Source organism: Castor canadensis, chromosome 6 (assembly GCF_047511655.1).
Source record: "Castor canadensis chromosome 6, mCasCan1.hap1v2, whole genome shotgun sequence".
Lineage (NCBI taxonomy): Eukaryota > Metazoa > Chordata > Mammalia > Rodentia > Castoridae > Castor > Castor canadensis.
This window is the reverse complement of record NC_133391.1, coordinates 7,010,952-7,035,049: the sequence shown is the minus strand read 5'-3', so window position 1 is coordinate 7,035,049 and position 24,098 is coordinate 7,010,952. Positions and strand designations below refer to the sequence as shown.

At 55.2% G+C, this 24,098-nt stretch overlaps 2 protein-coding genes across 7 annotated transcripts; one reads left to right on the top strand and one right to left on the bottom strand.

Moving 5' to 3' along the window:
* Nucleotides 1–1,055: 1,055 nt before the first annotated feature.
* Nyap1 (neuronal tyrosine phosphorylated phosphoinositide-3-kinase adaptor 1) lies at nt 1,056–10,305 on the bottom strand. 6 transcript variants are annotated; one of them, XM_074075615.1, is made up of 7 exons: nt 10,289–10,305; nt 8,541–8,692; nt 6,806–7,161; nt 4,607–6,124; nt 3,554–3,766; nt 3,101–3,210; nt 1,056–2,181 (listed from the first exon to the last, which is right to left on the bottom strand). In XM_074075615.1, the coding sequence occupies exons 2-7, from the start codon at nt 8,606–8,608 to the stop codon at nt 1,918–1,920; spliced, it is 2,529 nt and encodes an 842-aa protein (XP_073931716.1). In that variant the 5' UTR covers nt 8,609–8,692; nt 10,289–10,305; the 3' UTR covers nt 1,056–1,917. The 6 variants fall into 6 exon arrangements, with proteins under 6 accessions (XP_073931716.1, XP_073931712.1, XP_073931713.1 ...); XM_074075611.1 differs by lacking the exon at nt 10,289–10,305 and adding an exon at nt 9,971–10,111; XM_074075612.1 differs by lacking the exon at nt 10,289–10,305 and adding an exon at nt 9,676–9,927.
* A 2,889-nt stretch (nt 10,306–13,194) lies between these two features.
* Tsc22d4 (TSC22 domain family member 4) lies at nt 13,195–23,955 on the top strand. Its single transcript, XM_020177567.2, has 5 exons — nt 13,195–13,830; nt 14,280–15,306; nt 17,836–17,996; nt 22,953–23,001; nt 23,288–23,955. Exons 2-5 carry the CDS (start codon nt 14,545–14,547, stop codon nt 23,495–23,497), a joined length of 1,182 nt encoding a protein of 393 aa, XP_020033156.1. The 5' UTR covers nt 13,195–13,830; nt 14,280–14,544; the 3' UTR covers nt 23,498–23,955.
* The last annotated feature ends 143 nt before the right edge of the window (nt 23,956–24,098 follow it).

Sequence of the window (24,098 nt, the reverse complement as noted above, 5' to 3'; positions counted from 1 at the left end):
TGACCACCACCACCTATCTTGTTTGTTGAAATGGAATCTCACCAACTTTTGCCCAGGCCTCAAACCTTCATCTTCCCAATCTCTGCCTCCCAAGTGATCAAGCCTCCGTTTCTTGCCATTTCTCCCAACCACCACAGTTACAAACGGGATTCATCCCCATCCTGAGGGTGTTTTCCTGCCTGCATCTTGCTGGACTATCCCTTGTCCTCCACCCTCTCACATAGATCACCTCTCAGCAGGATTCTTCTGGATTCCTTCCTGAGGACCAGCATCTTACTTTAAAAACTTGCCTCATCATGGCTGGACTTTTTTTTTTTTTTTTTGGGTGGGTGGGGATTGGGGTGTGAACTTAAGGCTTTGTGCTTGCAAAGCAGGCATTCTACCACTTGAGCCATATCTCCAGTTCATTTTGCTCTAGATACTTTGGAGATGGGGATCTCTAGAACCAGGCTGGCCTCAAACCATGATCCTCCTGATCTTAGCCTGCAAAGTACAGGTGTGGTCCACTGGTGCCGGCATGGCTGGACTCCTTACTGCCCCTTCTGCACCAAACCTTACCTGTTCTTTCTCATTTTCCTTCCTTCCTTCCCTCCCTCCCTTCCCTCTTTTCCCCTTCTCTTTCCTGCTGGGGACCAAATCCAGGGCCTTGCACAGGCTAGTCTAGCACTCTACCACTGAGCTATACCCTTTAGCCTTCTTACCTCTTACCTGTCCTTTTAGGCTCTCCCTCTCTCTCTCTCTCTCTCCTGCTGCACTATCCACTTGTGACTTGGGTCTGGGAATTTCAGCTCCTAGAGTACACTACAAGGTCAACTGAGGGCAAACTTCAGGTTCAAACATTCCTTCCCAATCAGTGTATCACCAAGAACATGACAGATACTCAATAAACACTTAGTGATCTATTTCATTGCATGCTGGCATTCCCAAACACTTACCTCAAACTCTCCCTCTCCCTGTGATTGGCCACAGCTGTTACCCCTCCCCACACACCCTTCAACTACCACCTACCCAGGGCAACACTGAAAAGGAATCAAGTGAAAATACAAGAAGCCAACTCTAGGATCATTAGTCTTTTAATACATTATTCGGAAAAGAAAGGAATTAAAAAAAAGTTCCTGACAGCTCTTTTGTTTTTGTTTTTTAATTTAAATAAATACCCTGCCCACCCTCCACCCACTAAAATTTCCCTCCTTCCCCATCATCCCGCCCATCCCTGGCTAGACCCTTACCCCAAAACTAAATAAGATGCCTGTTTAGAGCAGGCCACGCTCACTACCAAATTCTGGCAAAATTGTAAATACTGTAAGTAGTCTGCAGCCCTCAGCTGCTTGTGCCCCTCCCTTCTGACTCCACTTCCCCAAGAGACCCATCCCTGGCTTTGGGTGGGCATGGATGGCAGGGGCCTTTAGGCACTGGCGTTGGAGAGAGTGCAAACTTGGCCTCTATTCTCCACTCCCTGCTCAGGAGTAGGTCAGAAGGGCCCAGAATTGCCCTCCAGACTGAAATAAATAACAAAATAAATACCCATCCCTACTCCCGGCTCTCAATACAAGAGCTGCTGCCCCTTTCACTCTAGTCCCACTCTTCCAGTTTGACCCACCCGCTTCTTCCTTCAACCCTTCCCTCTTTCCCCATGCTGACCTCCACCTTGGCCTTTATCCTCTTAAGAAAAGAGGATCCCCCCACCCCCGAACAACAAGCAAACCCCTCTCCCCCAAATTTCTTGGGGGAGGGTACTGCTGGCACTCCAAGCACGGATAGGGCCTGGCAGGTTCCCCATTTCTACAGGCTAGGGTGGGAGGGATCAGGATTCTCCCTGGTGCTCTCCCCGTCCTCTGTCTCTCAAGGCAAGTCTTACGGAGAGCCGGGTAGGCCCCTTCCCCTCCCAGTCCAGGTGTCCCGGCCGCCCCGCCCTCCTCAGATGGCAGTGTCCCAAAGGACGGTGTGCTGCCGGCGGCAGGGCGGGGTGCCGGACTTGCGGGGCTCGGGTCCCCGCCGCCAGCTGGGAAGGATGGGCATGCTCTCCTGCTTGCAGAGGCCGCGGTCGGGGCGGTGGCGTGCCTTGATCTCTTTGCACACGCAGCGCTTGCGTTCGATCACCTCCAGGAGCTTGCCGTCGCGCTCGCGGGCCGGCGGCGGGGGCAGGGCCAGCGGCAGCGGCAGCGGCAGTGCGGGGTGGATCTGTGCCAGCAGAAAGGAAAATATGGGGTCCTTGAGGGGGGCTCAAGGACTCTGCAGAGACAAATTCTCCTCGCTCCCTGACTGTCTTCTCCCTTTGGCTGTGGGTGTGTGAATGGAACAGAAACTCAGACCCTGTAGCCATGGTCCGGCCATGCACCCTGGTGCCAGCCTGGGCCCCACCCTGAGAAAGGGATCCTTTTAAAAAGTCATCTTTCCAGACATGCATTTTTCTATTGGTCTTCTTAGAAGGTCCTTTTCTTTAAGTCGCTCAAAGGTGCAGTGGGGGCTAGTGGCAGCCCCCACTGGATGCATTGCCAAACCCTGTTCCTCATTTCTTCTTTCTTTTCTTTTCTTTTTTTTTTTTTGTGGTACTGGGGTTTGAGCTCAGGGCCTACCTCTTCAGCCACTCCACCAACCCTCCTTTTTTTGTGATGGGTTTTTTTGAGATAGGGTCTTGTGAACTATTTGCCCTAGCTGGCTTTGAACCTCAATCCTCCTGATCTCTGCCTCCTGAGTTGCTAGAACTACAGGCATGAACCACAGGCTTGAGGCCCTGCTGTTAATCTTAAACAGCCCCAGCTGGGAAGCCACCTCTAATCTTCTCACCCTTAGTCCCAAGTCCCCATTAAATCTGTGCCAACCACTGGACTGACTCAGAGCCTGCCCTTCCTGAAGTCCCCTCCTCCTCCCCACTTTTTTTTTTCTTTTCCTTTTTCTTTCTTTTTTTTTTTTTTGGAAACAAGATCTCTCTATTGTAGTCCAGGCTACAATGAATCAATAAATTCACCATCCTTTTTCCTCAGCCTCCCAAATGTTGGGATTATAGATATGCACCACCATGTTCTGCTTTTTTACTTTCCACACCCAAGTCTTCTTTTCTATCTGCTCCTTTACAGAGAAGAGAAGGATCAAGCCTCACCTGGCTCAGGACATCCCTGGGCTGGCTGCAGGGCCGGGGGGTATGGAGCGCGGCCTGCCGGACTCCGGAGGTGGAGGCAGAACGCCCCAGGCGGTAGCCTCCTGTGAAGTCTGAAACGGATGAAACAGAAATGAAGAGAAGGACCTACAGGTGACCCTCACCCAGTTCCCTGAGGAGACCACAGCCAATCTTGCCTCCAGGCTCATCAGAGGAAGGAAAGGGATGGAGATCTGGTGTTAAGATTTAGGGACCTGGACTGGGGATGTAGCTCCGTGGTAGAGCACTTGCCTAGCATGCATGAGGTCCTGGGTTCTAATTCCAGCATCCTGGGATAGGGAGATTTAGGGATGTGGACATGGAACAGCTTATGGGTCAAGATAAGCCATACTGGACCCTAAAAGATGCCTCCCAGCCCTCTCCATTTCTATACAGAGTACATGGGTAGGGTGTCACCTCCATTGCGGTGGCAGGCAGGGAAGGTCTGGCAGGGTACAGGCAGCGCCGTGCGACTCCCTCCTCTATTGTGGTGGATCCTGGCCAGCAGGCCCTCTGCCCCCTGGCTCCTCACAGGGATCCCTGATGCCATAGGGCCCCTGTCCTCACACTCCGCCTTGCCTGGACCCTCAGCACTGCCATTCCAGGCTCGGGCACCATCCTCGACCTCTGCTAGGATGACAAAGAGAGTTCAGTGTCTGCATGCTGGAGGGGTCCTTCTGTCCTACCAGCCACATACAATTCAGTATGGATGGCCCCTTTGCAAAGCACAGCAGGAGAGGTACCTTACTTCTCTCTTCAACACACACACACACAAACACACACACAAGAGGGACCCAGCCCTGCCACCTTTCTTTCCACCCATTGGTACCATCCCCTGGAATTGAGAATCATATGTATTTGCTGCCTCCTAACCCTTTTTTCCTGGTCAGAGGGGCCTCTTCTACCCCAGCTGTAGCTTCTGAGCCCTTTCAGTTCCAGACAGGGCAAGAACGGACACTAAGAAACAGGAATGCTGTCCCCACTAGGGAGAGAACTCCAAATGCTGAGCCCGGAAAGGGGGAGCATGGCAGGGGGCGGGGGGCATGCATGTGAACTAAGCTCATCTCTGAGTAGGCCTGGCAGAGCATTGCGTTGCCAGGCAACGGTAGGGGCCTCCCTCCTGTCTGGATGGGTTGCCATGGCAATAGCTGGGAGGCAGCTGTGTTTAGCTCCTAGTGTGCGCACACTCACAAACACACACCCCTGCAGCCCAGGGAAGGGAGGGGCAGGGAGTGGAGCAGGACAGGGCCAGATTCTACCCGTTCTATCCCAGATCTTCCTGTCCCTCCAGCACACTCACAGGGACCCCACCCCTTCATTCTGCTGCCTACTATTTTTCTGATCTCCTAGAAAACTCCACAGTCCAGGACAATGGGCCATGGCTCCCAAATAACCTCTCCAACAACTCCCCCAAACCATCACCAACATCCTTAGGTTCCCCCACACCCCCATTCCCCATCCCTCACTCACTGTCCAGCTCCTTTGCCTTCCTCCCTCCATATAGGACCTTCCTCTGCAGAGCCCAGCCTGCCCCAAATGTGGCACCCATCTCCTTTTCTTCCTCCTCTGGTGTCCCTGCACTGGTGATGACATGGGCGCAGGAGATGCTGGCAAAGGCACCCCCATCAGTCCCTTGCTCCTGCAGCTGGATCTTGACCATAGGGGATGAAGCCCCTACTCCACAGCCCTTATTCAGCACCCCCCCAACCTTGAGACTCTCATAGGCAGGGGGTCTCTTGATCCCAGCTGCTGCAGCTGGGTAGGTCCAGAGAGGGGTCAGGGGGCCTGCAGTTGGGTCCGGAAGGCTGTGGGGGGAAGCCAGGCAGCCGCGGTGGTGGAGGACTCCAGCTGTTGTGCCCATGGCCCCGCTGTGGGGGCTGGACTTCCCTGGCACAGGGGGCCTGGTCGAGCTGGTGCACAGCATCCCATGGAGAACTGAGATCTCCTTTTCCGTCTTTGGCTCCCCAACACCCAGGGGTGGACCAGTTGGCAGGACGGAGTGCGTGGTCACCTTGACTGCCGAGTACACCATGGTGTAAGACACGGCCTTGTCCTTTGGGGGCCCAGGGAGCAAGGCAGCTGGGACAGGGGGGGCTGCCGGCGCCCCCACCACCTTGGGGCAGATCATGCTGTGGGAGTTAGGGAGCTCCCGCTCTCCCCGAGGCTGGCCAGAGCCCTGGGGTGGCAATGGTGTTGAGTGGCTCCGGGCTCGGCCGGATGGTCCCAGCAGCAGCAGGTTGGCAGCAGGAGGCGGAGGCGGTGGGGGAGGCGTCTCCCGCTCTCGTGCAGGCACTTGGGGAGCTGGGGTGGAACCTGATGGCTCCTTTGAGTGGCAGAGGACCGGTAACCTCGAGACCCCATCGCCAGGGGTTCGGGAAGCAGACTTGGCTTGGGGGAAGGCCAGGAGTGGAGGCCGGTGCTGAAGGAGGTTGGGGAAAGGTGGGGGGATTTCACAAGGAATGGTCTTGGTAGGCGTCCCATCCCTCCGGCTTGGGAGGGCTGAAGCTGGACGGCGGTGGGCATGGGTCTGCAAAGCGTGAGGCTGGTGTGGAGGGGAGGTTGCCATCAATGAAGGGGCCCCGTTGGCCCGGCCTTCTCCTGCCTCTTCAGGTAGCGGGTACTTCATCTCCTCATATATGGCCTCACTGTCTTCAGAGTCCGAGTCGGCACCAGCTGTAGGGGTTGGGCCCCCACCCCCAAGAGGGGGTCCTGTCAAGCCCCCTCCACTTCGTCCTCCTCCCTTGAATACATCTCCCACCATCTCAATGTACACAGGCTCTTCTTCTTGGGCACCAGCATCAGGGTCCCCAGCTACTCGGGACCCCCTACTCAGGCGCTGTAGGGGCAGGTTCCCCCCTCGAGGAGAGGGGGCTGAGGGGTAGGACTCATCAAAGGAGACTGAGAGCTGGGTGTTGGGACTTCGCCTGGGCTTCTGTGGAGGAACTTTCCGGCTGGACTCTCGGCCCTCTGGGGTTGGCTTCTGTGAGCCTAAACAGGACAGGAAAAAGAAAAATAAACCAAGTTTTTTTTGGTTTTTGTTTTTTTCCAGTACTGGAGTTTGAACTCAGGGACTACACCTTGAGCCCTATTTTGTGATGGGTTTTTTTCAAGATAGGTTGGCGAGAAATATTTGCCCAGGCTGGCTTTGAATTGTGATTCTTCTGATTTCTGCTTCTTGAGTAGCTAGGATTACAGGTGTGAGCCACCCAGTTCCCAGCTAACCCAAGCTTTTAATGGGAGACGGAAATGGGAAGGATTCCTTTTTACCTCTTGACCCATCTGCAAGGACGCATCTCTGCCTTTTCACTTTTTCCACACCCCTCAACTTAATAATAGCCTTAGTAGATTCCTTTTCTACCAGGTAGCTTTCAGTTTTTCTGTTGTATACCTTCTAGAACCCACAGCTCCTACCCTAAATTCTTTCCCATCTTTGTGTCCCTCCAAGGCCACCAGCCTTTCCTAAGAACAGTGTTTTAGGGACTATCTCTTGCCCTTGAATGGTTCATCTGAGGTTCATCCAAAAGGAACCCCCTATTCCTTTTTGGAATGGAAATTTCCATCCACTTCCTTGGCTCTTCCCTGAGTGAACCCTCCCGGAAGCCTCCCCTGGCCTGAAATGGCTCCTCCCAGCCCCTAGCTCCCACTGGGTAAGGGGTAGGGGTGTCTCACCTGCTTTTTTGCTGGGGGGTGTCTCTGCCCCTGATCCTGCTATGCTGAGCTTGGTGCTGGGATGTCTCCGGGGCTTGGCTGGGGGTCTTCGGGTGCTGCTGTCCTCTGTGAGACCCCCACCACTCCCACCAGGCCCACCCCCCACACTGTCCATGCTGCCCACCGAGTGGCAGGAGAGGGAGCGTGGAGCCATGGCGCTGCGGCAGGGGTGGGGGGTGTGCTCCTGGGAGGCGGGCATCGTCATAAAGCCCATCCTGAGGGAGCGGCGCAGCGAGGCGATGTCTCGAACTCGGACCCCAGGCCCTGGGCCAGCCCCGGGCCCTGCTGGGCCTGCAGGGACCACGTCCTTACTGGAGCTGGGGAAAGAAGAGCCAAGTGGAGCAGAGGTCAGGTGACGTCAGACCACCTTGGCCTACCCCTCCTGCACCCCAAAAGGAGGTGGCCCTCCTCAGGCCCTTTGGCAATCCTGTGGCCTCCCAGGAGGAGAAAGGGAGCCTGAGGTGGGGACACTTAAAGGTCTAAGGCAGGGATGCTGAGGCTCTGGGCATAATTCCTAGGCCTGGGATTGGTAGATCCCAGCCTGGGCATTCAGCCTGGTATGGGGAGGGAGATGCAAATGTAGGCAACAGCTGTCTGAAAGACCATCAGACACACCAGTTCCTCTCATTCTTACACTGACCCATGCCTGGGCTCTGGCCTTCCCTCATGTCCAGCTACGTGGGTCTCCACCCCCACACACACCTCCTCTCCTAGATGCAGGGTGTGCTGCCTGCATAGCCAGAGCAGCCACCCCCAGCTGATCCTTTTTCCTTCCTTCCTCCCTCTCCTTCAGTACTGTCCTCTCTGTCAGCCTCCCCAGCTCACCCCCATTCTCTTTCACTGTCTCTGGGCTCCTGGGTGAGTGAAGGGGGGTGGCTGGCAAAGGAAGAGGGGAGAGCTGCTGTGGGGTGGGCTCTCATTAAGGCCCTGTCTACTAACCCTTCATTAGGGAGAGATCGCTTGTAGCGATCGCTCTGATTAATCTAATTAACAAGAATTAAACTCCACAGTTGTGAGGAGGGAAAAGGGAGCTGGGAGGTGGCTCTGACTCAGGCTCCAAGAGGCTATGCAGTCAATGGAAAGGAAAGAGCAGAAGGACGGGGGATGAGAGAGGCCAGGCTTGGGTCCCTGGGAGGATGAGGAAAGAGAGCCAGCAGGAATGTAGGAGTGGGGAGTCGGGGGATCCCCAACCTTGGCTCCTCTGTAAGGCCTAGTCTGCAAGTCCCCCACCATACAATACAACCTTATCACTTGGTCACTCACCTCTCCCAGCAAGAGGCTGGGAAGAGACCAATGGATGTTTTCTGAGGCCCCTGAAATGGCCCTTGTCCCTGAACCTTGTGAAGGCAGTGGAGCCTGCCCCTTCCAAAGTCAGGTGACAGGGAAGCCAGCAGCCAAACCCAAAATGACAGAAAACAGAACACAGACCAGAGGTGAGTCAGGAAGGAGTGACTCGGGTTCTTAGAGATAGGGAAGAGCCAACTGGGGGTGCTCTAGATTGAGAAGCCCCCCAGGAGGCCAGGAGCAGAGCCCTGACCTAGTGTGTACAATTCCAGTCATTCTGTACTGAGCACAGAGTTTGAGATCAGAGATCTCACTGATAAAAAGGCTGTTGAACCCCAGGAGGGGCTGTGGTCCAGCAATGTGGCAGGTACAGGTGGGACAGGCAAGGGGGCAGACTGGAGCCAAGCCTTACCTCCTCTTGGCTTCTTCTTCCTTGTGCTGTCTCCACTCCAGCTTGGTTTTTCGGTAGAGGAGGTTCATGTCGTGGGGCAGGAGGTGGGGGCTGGGGGGCCCTGCTCAGCGCCACCAGGCCCGGGGGGCGGCCCTCCCTGGGTCCCGGATCCACTTGGTGAGTGAGGGGTAGGTAAGGAGAAAAAGGAAGATACGGGGATGGGTGGGGTCCAGGAATGAATGAAAGAGAGAAAAAAGGAGCAGAGACATGACTTGGGTCCTCAGACAGGAAAACACAGGCACAGAAAACCCAACATAGCCTCTTGGACCCCCAGACAGACAAATATAGACATGCTTGTATACAAAGAGTCAGACATCCTGACAAAGGTGTTCAGAGCCACACACTCTGGAGAGATCAGATTGACACAGATTCCCATCCTGTGTAAATACATCTTGATCCACCACACAGACAGGCCCCATGAACGTATAGCAATCCCAAATCCACACAAGCACACACATTCAGACACACAAACCACCCAATCACAGACCCATATCTATAAACAGAAGACCAGACACATAGGCATAGGTAAACACAAACCCAGAAACAGAAAACACACACAGATATAAACACCCCATTGACACACCCACAGACACACACAGACCTCTACACACACACAAATCTGCTACAGAACTGGCTGGACACACCTACAGACAAGGAGTTGTGCCTAGGGCCTACTTGCGTACATTGCACCCCGCTAGGAAAGGGGGAGATGGTCAGACTTGCCACTCTTTTCTTAGGCCCTGAGGCTTGGTGGGGGGTCACGAGGGCAGGGTGGAGAAGCTGAGGCACGGGGGCTGGGGGGGCTGGCTGAGTTTGGGCATCTAAAATCCCACCCATCCATCTATTCAATCCCTTGTCGTTCCCCCTTTTCCAGTCCTTCTGGGCCTGGGCCTCTGTCCACCCCTATTCCAGTTCCTTGGCCCCTCAGCAATGATCTCCACCTCCCTGCCTCGCTGATGGCCCAAATCACCTTCTTCCTCCTCCAGGATTTGGGAGAACCCGGGTTTCCCCCTCCAAGTCCCACCCCTGAATCCCACCCGGAGGGGGGGTCTCCAGCCTGGCCCCACAGCAACCTTCTGAGCTGCGGCCTCCATACCTGCTCTGACGTCCCTTCCCCCAAACACACACTCTCCCTTTCGCCTTCAGCTTCACGTCTCCTCCCAGGCGCCCCTCCTCACGGCCGTCCTCCTCCTTCCCCTGTTTATTCCAAACCTGGCCTGCTTCATCCCCCTTTCCATCCTAGGGCCCCAGGTTTCCGGACACCCCTCCTCTTCTCCTTGTTCTGTTACCCTGGGTTTCTCCGCCTCTCGCCCCGCCAATCCTCCCTTGCCCCTTGTCCCCTCACCACTGCTTCCCCGCACCAAGCCTCCCCAATTTCTACATCCCCGTACCTGGCCTGCCGGGCGCCGGCCCCCCCATGCCGGGCTCCGCCCGGAGCAGGAGGAGGGAGGAGGAGAGACAGAGAGACCGGGGGGGAGCTGAGCTGGCCCTGCCGCAGAGACAGCCCCGCCTCCGGGTCCGCCCCCAGACCCGCCCCCGGCCCCAAACCCACCCTTCCACACCCTCCAAGGACAGAGCGGGAGCTGCTGCGCCGCGGTGCGCCGCTGGGCTGGGGGTATGGGAGGGGGTGTCCAGGGGCCGCGGATCCTGCAGGGCAGATAAGAAGGAAAGTCAAGGGGCGGCGGAATCCGGCGCCAGCCCGTCCCCACCTTGGGGCATCCGATCCTCGCCGCCCCGCGCCCCCTGCCTGGCTGGGCCGTGCTGGGTTGGGTCTCCGAGACCCCGGCGGAGCGGGGCGCAGTGGCGCCCCCCAGCGGCAGCCAGGAACCCGCACCCACCCGCGATCCCCGTGCGCCCGGCGCTCCCACGTCCGCACCCGGCGTCGGGCCGGGCCCTGGCTGCGGCTGCGGGACCGTGGGTGCAATGAGACAGGGAGGCCGGCAGGGGGGTTCGCTTTTCGGGCGGAGGGGCTCCGAGAATCTGGAGCTGGGAGACCGGCTACACTGCCCAGCAGGGGGCGTTGCTCCTTTAGCCGCGCCCCCTTGTCCCCGCCGCCCCCCAGGTGCGGGTAGGGCCCGGGAGTTGGCTTGGCTTGGTGCTAAGCCTCCTCCCCCTGCAGCCTCCCAGGCGCCCGGACCTTGTTCTACCGTCTGGGCTCAAAGTCTTCCTCACGTCCGCCCCCGCGGCCCAAGTCATCCTCCTCTAACCTTTGACTCCATTGGCGCCGCCCGCCAAGACCTGGGCGGACCGGGGTTGGCCTCGAACTAGGGACCACCGCGACCACCGCCTGGGTGTAGTCCCGGGGTGGCAGAAGGACACAACCTCGTTCCTCGTTCCCCCCTCTCCCCTTGACCTCTCTCATCAGCTCCCTGAGAAATTCCTCCTTTCGAAATCCTTTTGGCCCAAAGCTCCTTTTGGCGCAAGAAGACCTCGGTTATAGCCTTAACTGACTAAAAAAAAAAAAGGAGGTGGGGAGTTACGCATGTTCTAATCCCTGGAACCTGTAAATGCTACTCTATATGGCAGTCTTTGCAGACGTGCTGTGTGGCCTTAGGCAAATCGCATTAAGTATGAGCGATGCCTCATCCCATCCCATACCTACCTCAATAACGTTGCTAGGAAGGAAGGGGCTTGCAAGCACTTTAAAAGTCAGGGCCCTACATATTAAAAGCTCCTAGAAGATGTAATACACTGAAATACTTTCCTCCTTTCGCTTTCACATTACACCTTAGTGTGAATTAATTTCTACATATTCATTCAACAAGCATTTCTGCAGAGACCCACAATATCCCAGGCACTCTAAACAGTAAGTCCATGATGATGCCAAGTGTCTGAGGCAGATAAAGGGAGATCCAAAAGTTCTTTTTGAATATGAAGTAGGGTTGGGAATGGAGCACCAGGGGCTGTGTGTGTTCAGAATGTTGTCAGAGGGGTGAGGGACCAGGTGTAGAGGGGAAAGCTGTTTCCTGGACTTCAGGACCTGGTCTCTGGCAACCACTGTTACTATGGCTAAAGAGAAACAGGCAGGAGTGTGGATGTATTTTAATAAAGAGATAAAGAACAGGCATATAAAGGGGGGGGGCGTTGCATTGTTTTACTTTTGCCTAACCCCAGAGTGGTTAGAAATTTCCATGAGCTAAAGTAGAGGGAGGGGAGAAAAGAGAACAGGAGACCAGAAGCCCCATTATTGTCCTGGGTGCCATCAAACGCTAGCACTGTGGTCTTGGCAAATTATAGAATGCCTCTGAGCCTCAGTTTCCTCAATTGGAGCTCCGCACCTACCCCATCTCTCTTCCTCATGAGATAACAAATGAGTACTTTTTAATATACTTGAGAACTGTTCCATTTGACTAAAATTAGTTAGAATCTGTTCCCTCCTCAACCTGGGAGTGAGGGCAGATGCAGCCTATAGATCCTGCTTTGGCTAAAAGAATCCTCAAAATGTGCCAAAAAAGAGAAAAATGGCATTTGGAAACTTGTTTTCTCATGCTAATCACAGGGAAACAGACCTTTTATGAGAGTGCATGGATTATTCTGTATAAAGCCATGGACAGGATGGGCAGTGTGGGAAGGATCAGGGTGGGGGAGGGTTCCATGCTTGTGACCAGCTGGGTTTAGTCCTCAGGTACACCTGTGTGGATTACTGTGTGGATTACAAACGTGTGTGTGCAGCAGTTAGAAAGAAACTGGGTTAGCACCTTTGTCTGCATCTGCAGGTCTTTTTTTTTTTTTTTTTTGGCGATACTGGGGTTTGAACTCAGGTCCTCACTCTTTATTTATTTGCGGTACTGGGGTTTGAACTCAGGGTCTTCACCTTTAGCCACTCTGCCAGCCCTTTTTGTGATAGATTTTTTTTGATATAGGGTCTCCTGAACTATTTGCCCTGGCTGGCTTCGAACCGCCATCCTCCTGATCTGTGTCTCTTGAGTAGCTAGGATTACAGGCATGAACTACCAGCACCCCACGGGTCCTCACTCTTGCTAGACAGGTGCTCTATCACTTAAAAGACTCCACCAGCACTGCCACCCCTTTTTTTTTTTTGTCTGCATGTCTTCATATGTATCTGTATTGAGACCAGACAAGGACACATGTTAAATATGAATAATATCAGTCTTTTAAATTTCCTGGTCTTAATGTCCACAAGATGACTACTATGATGTTGGAGATTTTGATTTCAAAAACTGTAGCAAGAAAATCCAAGAGAAGATATTGGGAGATACGAATGAAACACCATTTGTGGTTATGAGTTGATAATTGTTCCAAGTACAGGAATTCATTGTACTATTTTTCACTACTTTGGGGGCATGTTTGAAAAGTGTCATCTGTTTTAAAAGAAGGTGTGGGGAGGGGAATGATAGTAACTTTCCCGTGCAGTTCCCATGAAAACCAGAGACGCTATGATAATGACAGCACCAGCACCGTAACATTTTCTAGGCTCTTATGGCCAACGAGGACATGCCTGGCACCTTCCTTCTGACTCTTGACTTCAAGTCATCAGGCCAATGGTAGTAAGCGCCTACAAGTTAGGGAATCCCTGCCCTCCCGCAGGCTCCTCCCTCTTTTTTCTCCGCCTCCTACGGCCCCTCCCCTTGCAGGAGAGGCGGCTGGGGCCCAGCAGGTGTGGGGTTAAGGCAGCCTGTTTGGGGCCCCAGCCGCGCAGCAGCAGCAGCACCAGCAGCAACTGCACAGCAGCGGCTGTGGCAGGCCTGGCGCTGGGCCAGCTGGCACGGAGCCCCAGGAGGGAGGAGGGAGGAGGAAGAGGGGAAGGAGGAGGAGGAGGAGGAGAGGAGCAGTGAGCAGGCCCGAGGAGGCAGGACTTCCTGGTGTGGGGGTTGTCAACAGCCCAGAAAGAGAAAGACAAGAGAGACAGAGACGGAGAGGAGCTGAGAAGCACTGAGACAGATTGGACGGGGCCACGCGGGAGGAGCCTTGGGATTCTCACTTGCTGGGACCGCCGAGACCAGCTGCCACCTGGAACATCGGGGGGCTGAGCCGCCCCCCTCTCACAGCAGCTGAAAGTCCCGTGGGGTGCAGAGGCCGCGCTTGGGCGCCACTGTGTAGGCGCGGGTTCTTTTTCTTCTGGACAGCAAAGTTTCCACGGAGATGCCTCGTAGGGTGAGGTGCGCTCCCCTGAGAGCACCGGGCAGCCCCTGATCGCTGTTTGCGTGGCCCACAACTGCTCGGGGCCAGAAGGCCCCAGGAAACGAACAGCCGGACCCCGGCTTAACTCTGGTGGCCGAGATCCTGAGAGGTAGGACTGGGGGGGAGAATGGGGGTTGGGCGGAGTGCTCCATGGGCGGGTAGTTCCTGCACCAGGGATGGGGGAGCCAGGGTGCTGGGAACCTCGAGGCCCCAGCAGAGTCCCCTGGGTGGCCTGGCCAGGAGAGGAGTCGCTTCACCCTGGTTTGCCCAGGCCCTGGAGTCCGGTGGTGCTCTCATGACAATTCTGTTCTGGGACATTGAATCACAGGCAAGAAATGCCCAACTTTGGGTCAGAGCTGCCCCTTCCTGTTCTGTGTGCCCTCTAGGTCTTGATCTCCCTGCTCTGGTGTCTGTCATCTCTTGCTTGTCTCTTTGTCTCTGGGTCTCTGGTGGTTTCCCCTTCCTCCCCTATTCTGCTCCCCAGAGAGGAAGCCCCAGAGGTAGCCTGCCCACTGCTTTCTGTCTCTCTCTCACACACACCTCTCTCTCTCTTTCTAGTTTGCAAACTCAGCTCTGGATTTCGGCAGCGACAGCAGCAGGAAAAACCTGCCCCTGCCCCCCCATCCTGCCACCTCCCATCCCCTGTTCTGTCACCAACCAGACACCCCTAGTTCCCTCAAAGCCCTCCTGCCATGTCAGATCCAGACGTTGCCAGGGGCCCTGATGCCCCCGCCATGTGGCCTCCCTGTTCCAGGGGTGCCTGAGCCCTTTCCAGGACCCCAGCCCCTCCCCCACCCCGGCCCAGTCCTGAGTCCCAGGGACCATGAGTGGGGGCAAGAAGAAGAGTAGTTTCCAAATCACCAGTGTCACTACGGATTACGAGGGCCCAGGGAGTCCAGTGGCTTCAGATCCCCCAGTCCCACCAGCCCCCACTGGGCCTCCACCCCGCCTCCCCAATGGGGAGCCCAACCCTGATCCAGGGGGCAGGGGCACCCCCAGGAATGGCTCCCCTCCACCTGGGGCCCCAGCCTCCCGTTTCCGGGTGGTGAAGCTGCCCCATGGCTTGGGAGAGCCTTATCGCCGAGGCCGGTGGACGTGTGTGGATGTTTACGAGAGAGACCTGGAGCCCCCAAGTTTTGGCCGGATTTTAGAGGGAATTCGAGGGGCCTCGGGGGGCACTGGGGGAAGATCTTTGGATTCCAGATTGGAGCTGGCCAGCTTGGGCCTGGGTGCCCCTATCCCACAGTCAGGCCTGTCTCAAAGTCCCACCTCCTGGCTCCGTCCACCTCCCACCTCCCCTGGACCTCAAGCCCGCTCCTTCACAGGGGGACTGGGCCAGCTGGCAGTGCCTGGCAAGGCCAAGGTGGAGACACCCCTCCTGTCAACCTCCCCACCCCAGCAGCGCCCCCCAGAGCCTGGAACTGGGGATGGAGTGGGCACATCCCTGGCAGCCACGCCCCTGCCTTCCCTGAAGGTGGATGTGGAGGCTGGGGGCTCCACAGTGGGGACCCCTCCACTGGCCCGGAGGAAAGATGGACCTGTTCGGCTGAGAATGGAATTGGTTGCTCCAGAGGAGACAGGGCAGGTAAGAGTTGGATTCCAGGTTGGGGGAGACTCCTGGGGCGGCTGAACTTGCCATCTCAGCCTTGGCCTAAACCTGTCCTGGGCCTCCTTGCTTCCACATCCATCCTGCGTTCCCCACCTCCACTGTCAGCTGTCTATCAGGTAGGTCAGATAGCCCTTCCTTCCCCTCTGGGCCATAGAACTTTAAAGTCATTAGCTTCTTTTGTTTCCTCTCTCAGACTCCCTCTTCCCTGCGTTTTGTGCCTTCTTTCTTTCTCTTTGGCCTTTCAGTTGTTGCCTTTGGCTTTGACTCTGTTTCCATAAAGCCTGTAGCACAGATGTCCTGCTCACTTCAGCCTACCTCTTCTGCCTTAGTCTCACCCTCCCTCTGGCTCCAGGTGATGAGGGTGGAGGCCCTAGCTGGGTGGCTAGCTGGCTGGGCCCGAGGGAGGAGCTGCCAGGTTTGGGGTGACCATAAAAGGTAGGCATTCCATTGCAAGTCGTTGCTGCGTTCTGTTCTCGACTTTGGGGTCTTCATCTCCAGCAAGTGAGGTTTCTCTGAAGACCGGGAAATGGGGGGGCTAGTTTTTACCTCCCCTCCAGTCACCTATCCTAGTCTGCTGTACCTGGGCCTTTCCAAGGGTGATAGCTAGGAGTGACTGCACCTCCATGGAGAGAGGTTGGAAGCAGGAGGGAAGGGGTTAAATTTTCTGCCCGCTGTCTCTGCTTCCTGTCTCCAAAAGAGGAACAAGTCTGGGCTGGGGGCAGGATGGCTGGGTCCCTGGGGTTGGGGGTGGGCATCCAGGGATATGAAGGTTGGATGCTTCTGCCCTGAAGGAGAAAATAACACCTTGGCTGTTGAAGGAAGGCGGGCAGTATGAGGATGAGGGCTGTTCCCCCTTCCTGGCCAGGGGCACAAACCACAGTATAAAAATATCCTGAGCCTGGATGTCTGGACCCTGTCAGGACCGGTCAGGACCGGCTGTCTCACCCACTCCTGGCCTCCGTTCCCATCTCATGACCCCCGCCCCCCCACTTTTCTGGAGCACTTTCAGTCCCTCCTACTCTAGAGAAGAAGTTGCAGTTCCCTAGTTCCTGTCCCCAGACCCTATCAGAGCAAGCCCCCTTTGCCACCGGTCTCTCTGCTCTAGCTTTAATTCCCTTCCTGGGCCTCCCTTGGGTCCGATGACACCCTGTCCCTTTCACAGCAGTGCCCCCGACCCCCCTTCCTTCCGCCCAGCATGTCCTGATCGCTTCCTGTGTGCACTTAACTTTGTCACTATTTCCCTGTCTAAAAGTTTGAATACTTCTTTTTCCCTCCATGACTTATAGCAGAGGCTGGGGGAGGTTGAAGGAAGGCTGAAGCCACCACCTGGGCCCCCTTCCTCTGCTCTGTCTCTCTAACCACTCTGGACTCTCTGTTCTTGGCTTTTCCGAGAAACCGGGCCTCCCGGGGCCTCACAGAGGCGTCTTGTCTTGTTCCTGTCGCCCCCGCCCTTTTGCAGCCGCCCCCAGCGCCTGTTCGGCTGTATTGGGTCTACGCCCAGATTCCCTCTCCTCCCCCCATCTCCACTATGCCCCCCTCACCCTAAAGCAAGGCAGAGAGTGGTTGTACAAATTCACCTGAGGCTGAAGAAGTTTGAGAGGAGAATCTAGGATGGGGGTGGAGGGCTGTGGAGGACCAGTTTCTGAGGATTCATTCATTCTGCAAATAGCCCCGGAACAAATTTACCTTCTAGCAGGGGAGAGACAATAAATACTTTAATTTCACATAATATTAGGTGCTAGAAAAAAAAAAAAAGTTTGGTGGACTAGTGAATGGTGGGGAAATGCTTCTCCAAGGAAGTGGCATTTGAGTGGCTTTAAAAAGGCACACAGGCCTGGGGTGCAGTGACTTATTCCTATAATTCCAGCTACTCAGGAGGCAGAGATGGGAGGATCTAGGTTGGAAGTCAGCCTGGGAAAAATGTGAGACCCCCATCTCAATTAATAAGCCAGACCTGGTGGTACACACCTGTGATGTTATGTGGGAAGTGTAAATAGGAGGATTGCAGTCTGAGGCTGGTCCCAGGCAAAAATGGGGACCCTATTTCAAAAATAACCAATTCAAAAAGAGCTGGGAGATGAAGTTAAGCAGTAGCGCCCCCTGCCTAGCAAGTTTGAAGCCCTGAGTTCAAACCCCGATAACAACCAAAAAAAAAAAAAATGCACACAAATGCACTCTGAGTAGCCTCTAATTAGGGTCCCAACTGAGGACAAGTAGGTGTACCAGAATATAGACTGAGCTCCTCTAATCCACTCTGGTACCCCTCAGGATACTCACCCCCGTCCTCAGAATGATTCCCCTAGTACTTGTTCAATGCTTTCAACAGGGCTGATTCTGAGGACTTTGGGGATAGGTCCTTGGAAGAAAGTGGGGAGGTAGAGAGGGAGAAAAACTGCTAGGCAGGTTGTAAAGTGGGCGGTTTTCTCTCTCTCTTTCTCTCTTCATATATATGTATGTATATCTCCCCCCCATGTGAATGAATGCTTCTCACCTCTCTGCCCCTAGGTGCCCCCGCTCGACTCTCGTCCTAACTCCCCAGCCCTCTACTTTGATGCCAGCCTGGTTCACAAGTCTCCTGATCCCTTTGGAACAGCAGCAGCCCAGAGCCTCAGCCTGGCCCGATCCATGCTGGCCATCAGTGGTCACCTGGACAGCGATGATGATAGGTAAGTGGGCTCCATCTTACCTAAACCTGTGGCAGAGCCTGAGGTTTAGGCCCCCACCCAATCCTTGGGATAACTGCGTGACACTGCCTGGCAGGTGTCCTTCCCCCAAAGTGAACTTAGGGAAGACCTCTTAAACAGAGACTTGCTCAGCATGTAACCACTGGGTGAAGTTGACTTGAGACCCACTCCCTCTCTGTGGAGAGAGTTGGGTGGGACTCCCTTTTATAGAGTTGAAAGGAGTCATTGTCAGATTCCAGAGTCCTTGCAGACTTAGACATCATCTAGCCAATCCTAGGAACCACTGAGCATGTGTGCTAGAGACAAGAAAAGGAAATTGGTCTCTTCCCAGCTCTTTCCTTAGAATTCTCATGGACTTGACATCCTTATAGTCCACAAGACTACTTTAGGATCTGAGGACTTACATATAAGTACCGCACAGTAACCGACTGCGCCACTGGAGCACCTTTCTGAGGACTTACAGTATAAAGAAAGTGTTGCTCTAAAATGTTCCCTGAGGGGCTGTGACCAATAGAGCTAGGAGCACATGAGGGTTGTGCCCTGCCATGACAGAGCTGCCTGGCAGCAGGATGGCATAGGAGGGCAGGACTTTCTTTTTCAAGGGCCAGTTTTCCACATTCATAGGAATGTCAGCCAACTGGAAAGGGAGAAATAAAATCTTGAGTCAGTTGGGTATGCTGCTGGTTTCTGGCTATGAACTGATAGGAGCTGGGAAGAGAAGGGAGAGGGAGCCACCACTTTTATTGGGGAGAGGAGTAGGACTTCCTGTTGGAGGCCCTCAAGGGGAGGGACTTCCTGTTGTGAAGGAAATGAGGGGTGGGACTTGGTGAGTTGGGTGAGTGGGTGCTGGAGGAACCCATTCCAGATGGGAATTGCTCCTTCCTGCTTTCCCCTAGGTGGTGCCACCCCTGGAATCAGGGACTCAAAAAAAGAGGGGACCAGAGACATTTGGGAGAGTGGGGACCCACAGAAGAAGGAAAAAGGGGTGACCTGAAGCCTGTGAGATAGAGGGTGAAGACCTGGTGCCAGGCAGGGCAGAACAGGGCAGGGTGGCTGCTGAGCTCCCTCCCAGCTGGCTCCCAGGAATGCCTGAGGTGTGAGGTCGGCCAGGGCCGGCTGGAGAGTCACCTGCCTCACATCGCTGCTATTCTCAGCTCTTCCCACCCTCTCACCCTCCCATTTGGGAGGTTCCCTGGCAAGAGAGCTCCCTTGTCCCTCCTCCACCCTGTTGATTTCACAGCCCAGCTTTCTCTGTCTGAGAGGGTTCTGCCTCCAGAGGCTTCCACAGCTCCATTCTTTTGGCCTGTCCCCTCCCTCTCTCTTTCCCTCCCTCCCTCCAGTCCACCCCCTCTGCACATCCTAGTCTGACCGGTCCGGCTCCCAGCCTCCACTTTAGGTTACCCAGCTCCAAGGTTTTGGGGCTCTGGCCCAACCCAGCCCCTCATGCCCTACCCTGCTGGGCTAGTGGGTTTGGGTTGGGCTACCCCCTTCCCCTTAGGAATGGGGTGTGGAGACCCCACCTCACCAGTCTGGTGTGCCTGGAGCTGGCTGGAAATCAGGGTCCAAGTGGCATGGGACCTCCCTTTTGAGAGGAAAGGTGAGCTAGTGCACCAAGTGTCTGAATGTCATTTGGAAAACTGGGGGGATGGGGGAAGGTTACCTTATCAGTCCTTAAATTTTAGATGGGAGAACAGGGTACCTGGTGAATTTAGACTGCTCACGTGTTGCTGGTTGAAGGATATTTTGTGTCCCCTACAGGGTGGGAAGTACTTGGTTAAGGTGTGGATGGATGTCCTGACTGGGAAGATCCAGACATTATAGGGAATGGATCCTAGGGACTTGGGAAAGAAAAGATAGATTGATCATCTTCATCCAGTACCCTTCTTTGGGTCTGGTGCTGCCTCTTATCTCATGAAATCCTAAAAGCAATCCCATGATTTCCCACCTTCCAAATGAAGAAATGAAGACTCAGAAGGGTTTTAGAAACTTGCCCAATGTCATGCAGCCAGTAAATGTCTGGACTGCAGTCAGAGCCTGGGTGTGACCCCAAAGTTATGCTCTCTTCTCGGTCTTGCTTGGTTATCTGTGTCCAAAAAGAACAGGAGGTAGCAATGGTCTCCAGGATGTCCTCTCTCTAGGACAGAGCAGAGCAGGGAGGGACAGCTCACCCAAATGCAAGGAGCCAGCCCCTCCCCCTCCTTGCCCTGGCCCCGCCCTCAAAGGCACCACAGATCCGGGAGAGAGTGTAGACAGGGCAGCCGGATGCCACCTTTTTGGTCTCAGGCCCAGTCCCTGAGATCAGGGCTGGCCCCTGCCCCCGGGATCTGAACCTCCTCACCTCTCCCAAATGTCCTGTGTCTTCATTTGATCATCACAGGGAAATTGTTTTATTTGACCTTTCTTTGACCAGCCTCTAGGGCTGTTCTCACCCCGGGACCCAAGAGTCTTGCAGAGCTGGAGTCCCCAGTTGTGCATGTTATACACTGCACAACTCCAGGGAATGCTGTTCACATTTGAAGTCACAGTTCATGTTTGAAGTCATGACAGTTTTCAGGAAGATAGCAGTGAGTGTCTTGAGGAAGAGGATATTTTGTTCTAATTATACAGTTGCTTTGGGGATTGTGGTCAACCCCAACTTCCTGCTCCAGACCCTGCCCAGGGATTCTAGCACAGCACCTGCAGCCCCTCACTTGAGTTCTTCAAGGGAGAATTTGGGTTGCCAGAGTCCTGGTCCCTTGAAGTGTTAAAGCTAGAATGTCACAGGGGAAGTGCTGTCAAAAACTCTCTAGCACTAGACAAACAGGAGATAGTCGTCTATCAGCCAACAAATGTTTATTGTTGTATTATTGCTTTACTTCTGTCGAGAATGAAGAACTGACTTGACATCTTTGCCTGAGTGTCTGCCAGACAGGGCCTGTGTTCCTGTTCCTGTTCTGGTGTGTCTGTCCCTCTTTGGTGTTTGTGTGTACTGCAGGGAGGGTGTTAGATTTTCTGTCATGGCTCTAGTCCTCACGCACGTGTTGTGAATTGAAATATTTGAAAAACTCCTCTGACACACACTCTACTCTGAGCCATCTTGTCTGCCCCCCTTCCCTTGGAGGCCCAGGGAAGGGCCTCAGTAGTTCTGCTCTTTCGGGCCGGTCACCCCTTCAGTTGCTCTACCTGTCAGTGCCTTCTGCACCCAGAGCTTGGACAGGAAGTGGAAAATTCCCAGCTCTCTCTCTCTCTGACTCCCTTCCTGGCGACAAGGCCTCCTGCAAGGGTCACCTTGGACTGAGTGTTGATCCCCCTTCAGAGAAACAATTTGGAGTGACAGCCAAGAGGGAGGGCCCACAGGGAACAGCAGAGCATGAAATTTAGTATGGTGGGGTCGTGGCTCAAAGGGTCTCAGCGGGAGCCGGGGGCGGGGGGGGGGCGGGGGGGGCGAGGTCTAGAGCTAGTGATCCTGTTGCAGAGGGGGAAGGTGGAGGGCTGCTCAGGCTGGCTGCAGTGGGTGGTGGGCCACAGGATAAGGCCGGATTATGGCAGAGAGAGCCTTGGAGGATGGGACAGGGTGAGAAAGCCTATTCAGGTCCTGGGCCACCAGAGGGGCTTGAGAGAAATGCCAGGTTCTGGGACCAAGAGCTGGGTGTCCTGGGGCCAGCTGGGAGCTTGGCCCTGGGGTCATTGAGCCAGACTTGAGTCGCCCTCTGGTGGCCATTTAACAAACTTCATCCAGACCGGCTCCAGGCTTGGCTGATTCCCTTTTCTCCCCCTCCCAGCAATCTACAAAGACCCTGCCCCTCTTTCCAGTGTCTTATTTCCAGACTCATCTTCCTCTCCTTAACACCTTGGCCCCCTCCACAACCCCAGACCCAAAGGCTGTATTTGATTTATAGGGCTCTGGTCTTGTTTCCGTTGCCATGGTAACTATTCCCATTCCTCCTCTCCTTCATGGTGGGAGGTGGGGGATCTTCTCTGTCTCAGGTCCCAAAGGTCGCCCTTGATGTGGACTTCATGTTTGGGAAGCACATCAGAGCCTCGCCCCCCCCTTCCCACTCAAATCTTCCTTTCTTGAGACCTCAAGGGAGGTCAGTGTTAGCCCAGAGCTGGCAGGAGGGGGTCAGAGGTGGGGAGAGGCTTCCTAGGACTCTTTCTCACCTTCACGCCTCCCCACATCCTAGGCCTTTTGTCTCCCAGCCCCTCCCCTGACCTGGGGCCACCAGTTGACTTCTCTCTAGCCCCCCCTCCCCTCCACTATGGGATTGGTGCCAGGGTGAAAAGGGGACACTGGCACAGATCGAGTGTGTCTGGGAATTCCCGCCCACTATGGAGCCAAGGGAGGGGGTCCCCGTGTCTCTGAGGAGCCAATAGCAGCCAGGCCTTGCCCTGGGGGGGGAGGCGTGGTGTATATCTTTCAGGCCAGCACCCTGTAGGCCCTGTCTCCACTCTGCCTGCCTGGAACCAGCCAGTCCCCTCTCTGCCCGGGGGGCTCTGAGCCCCCCAGGCACTCCCTCTGATACAGCCCTCTCCTTCTGGGGGGGGTCTTAAGGACCCTTGCCCTTCAGGTATGGCCCAGCCTGGGGTTTCTGTCAAGTCCCTAGTGTCATCTTACGAGACACGAGTAGTGGGGATGGCTCCGGGGCCGCCCCGAAAAAGGGGCTGTGTCTCCTCTCCATGCTCCCCACGGGGAGCATCCCCCATCCGAGGGGCACCTGGACCAACACCCCACCGGGGCCTGGGGGGACCTGGGCAGCGGCCTTCACCCCGCCGGGGGATGGACAAAAGCCTCCTCCCCTTGATTCTCTACTGTCACAGGTACAAGGGCTGTGGGCTACAGTCTGCTATAGCTGGGTTTGAGGAGGAGGCTGTGTGTGGCCTGCTCCAGGGAAGGCAGTGGGCTGGGCTGCCTGGACACCTGGCTCCTCCTCCTCACGTCTCACCTCCATGTCTCTCCAGTGGCTCCGGAAGCCTGGTTGGCATTGACAACAAGATCGAACAAGCCATGGTAAGAGAAGACATCTTGGTCCCAAGTGGTCCCTCTGTCCACCTCCACTCACCTCTACTTGGAAATACTAAATTGCACTCCTCTACTTGCTCCCTTAGCCCCTGGCCCCCATCCCTATCTTTAAGCCCTGCCCCTGTCCCATATCCTTGCATCCTCCCTCCATGTCCCTTCCTCCTTTGGATGCAAAGGAATCTCTCACAACTCCCTCAAGGTACTGGGCAGAGGATGTGGGTTGGGTTGGGTTGGCCTGGCAACCCTGACACTTTGCCTGTCCCTGGGTCCCTAGGACTTGGTGAAGTCCCACCTCATGTTTGCGGTCCGGGAGGAGGTAGAGGTGCTAAAGGAGCAGATCCGGGACCTGGCGGAGCGGAACGCTGCATTAGAGCAGGAGAATGGACTGCTGCGTGCACTGGCCAGCCCAGAGCAGCTGGCCCAGCTGCCTTCCTCGGGGCTCCCTCGGCTTGGGCCCCCTGCACCTAATGGGCCCTCTGTCTGAGCCTCCTTTCCCTCACAATGTGCCTTTGGGGGCTTGCCACAGCTGCTGGGCTTTGCACCAGCCGCCTGCCCCCTCTTCCTATGCAGCTTTAATGCCCCCCCACCCTGATCCCTGGGGATGGGAGTTCAAGGCTCAGTATTGGCCTATTCCCCCACCCTACCTGATCTCCCCTAGGCCTTGATGGAGGAAGGAGGTCTCAGAATAGGGTATTAGATGGAGCCCTTTCTCCATGAGGGATCCCAGTCCCACTCCCTCCCTAGGTATCAGTGTTCTGGGACCCCCAGCAGTAGATGGCTTAGAGGAGTTGGAGGCTCCCTGGCAGATACCCACTCCCACCTTGTTCCTTCAAAGTGCCCCTCTCCACTGCCCAGTGGAGGACATATGGACAGTATCTGGAAGTTCTGGGATTCAGGTTGTTATTAAAATAATTATAATTAAAAAATCTGAAGAAACTTGAATTTGAGGTTGGTATATTGGTGCTTGTGATCAAATCTATGTGAGGGCTGGCAGTGTGTGATTCCCTGATGATCCTGTCTGGACAGTGGTGGGTGTAATCACTGTGGTGCAGGCAGTGTGGTCAAGAGAGAAAGGTTCAGCAACA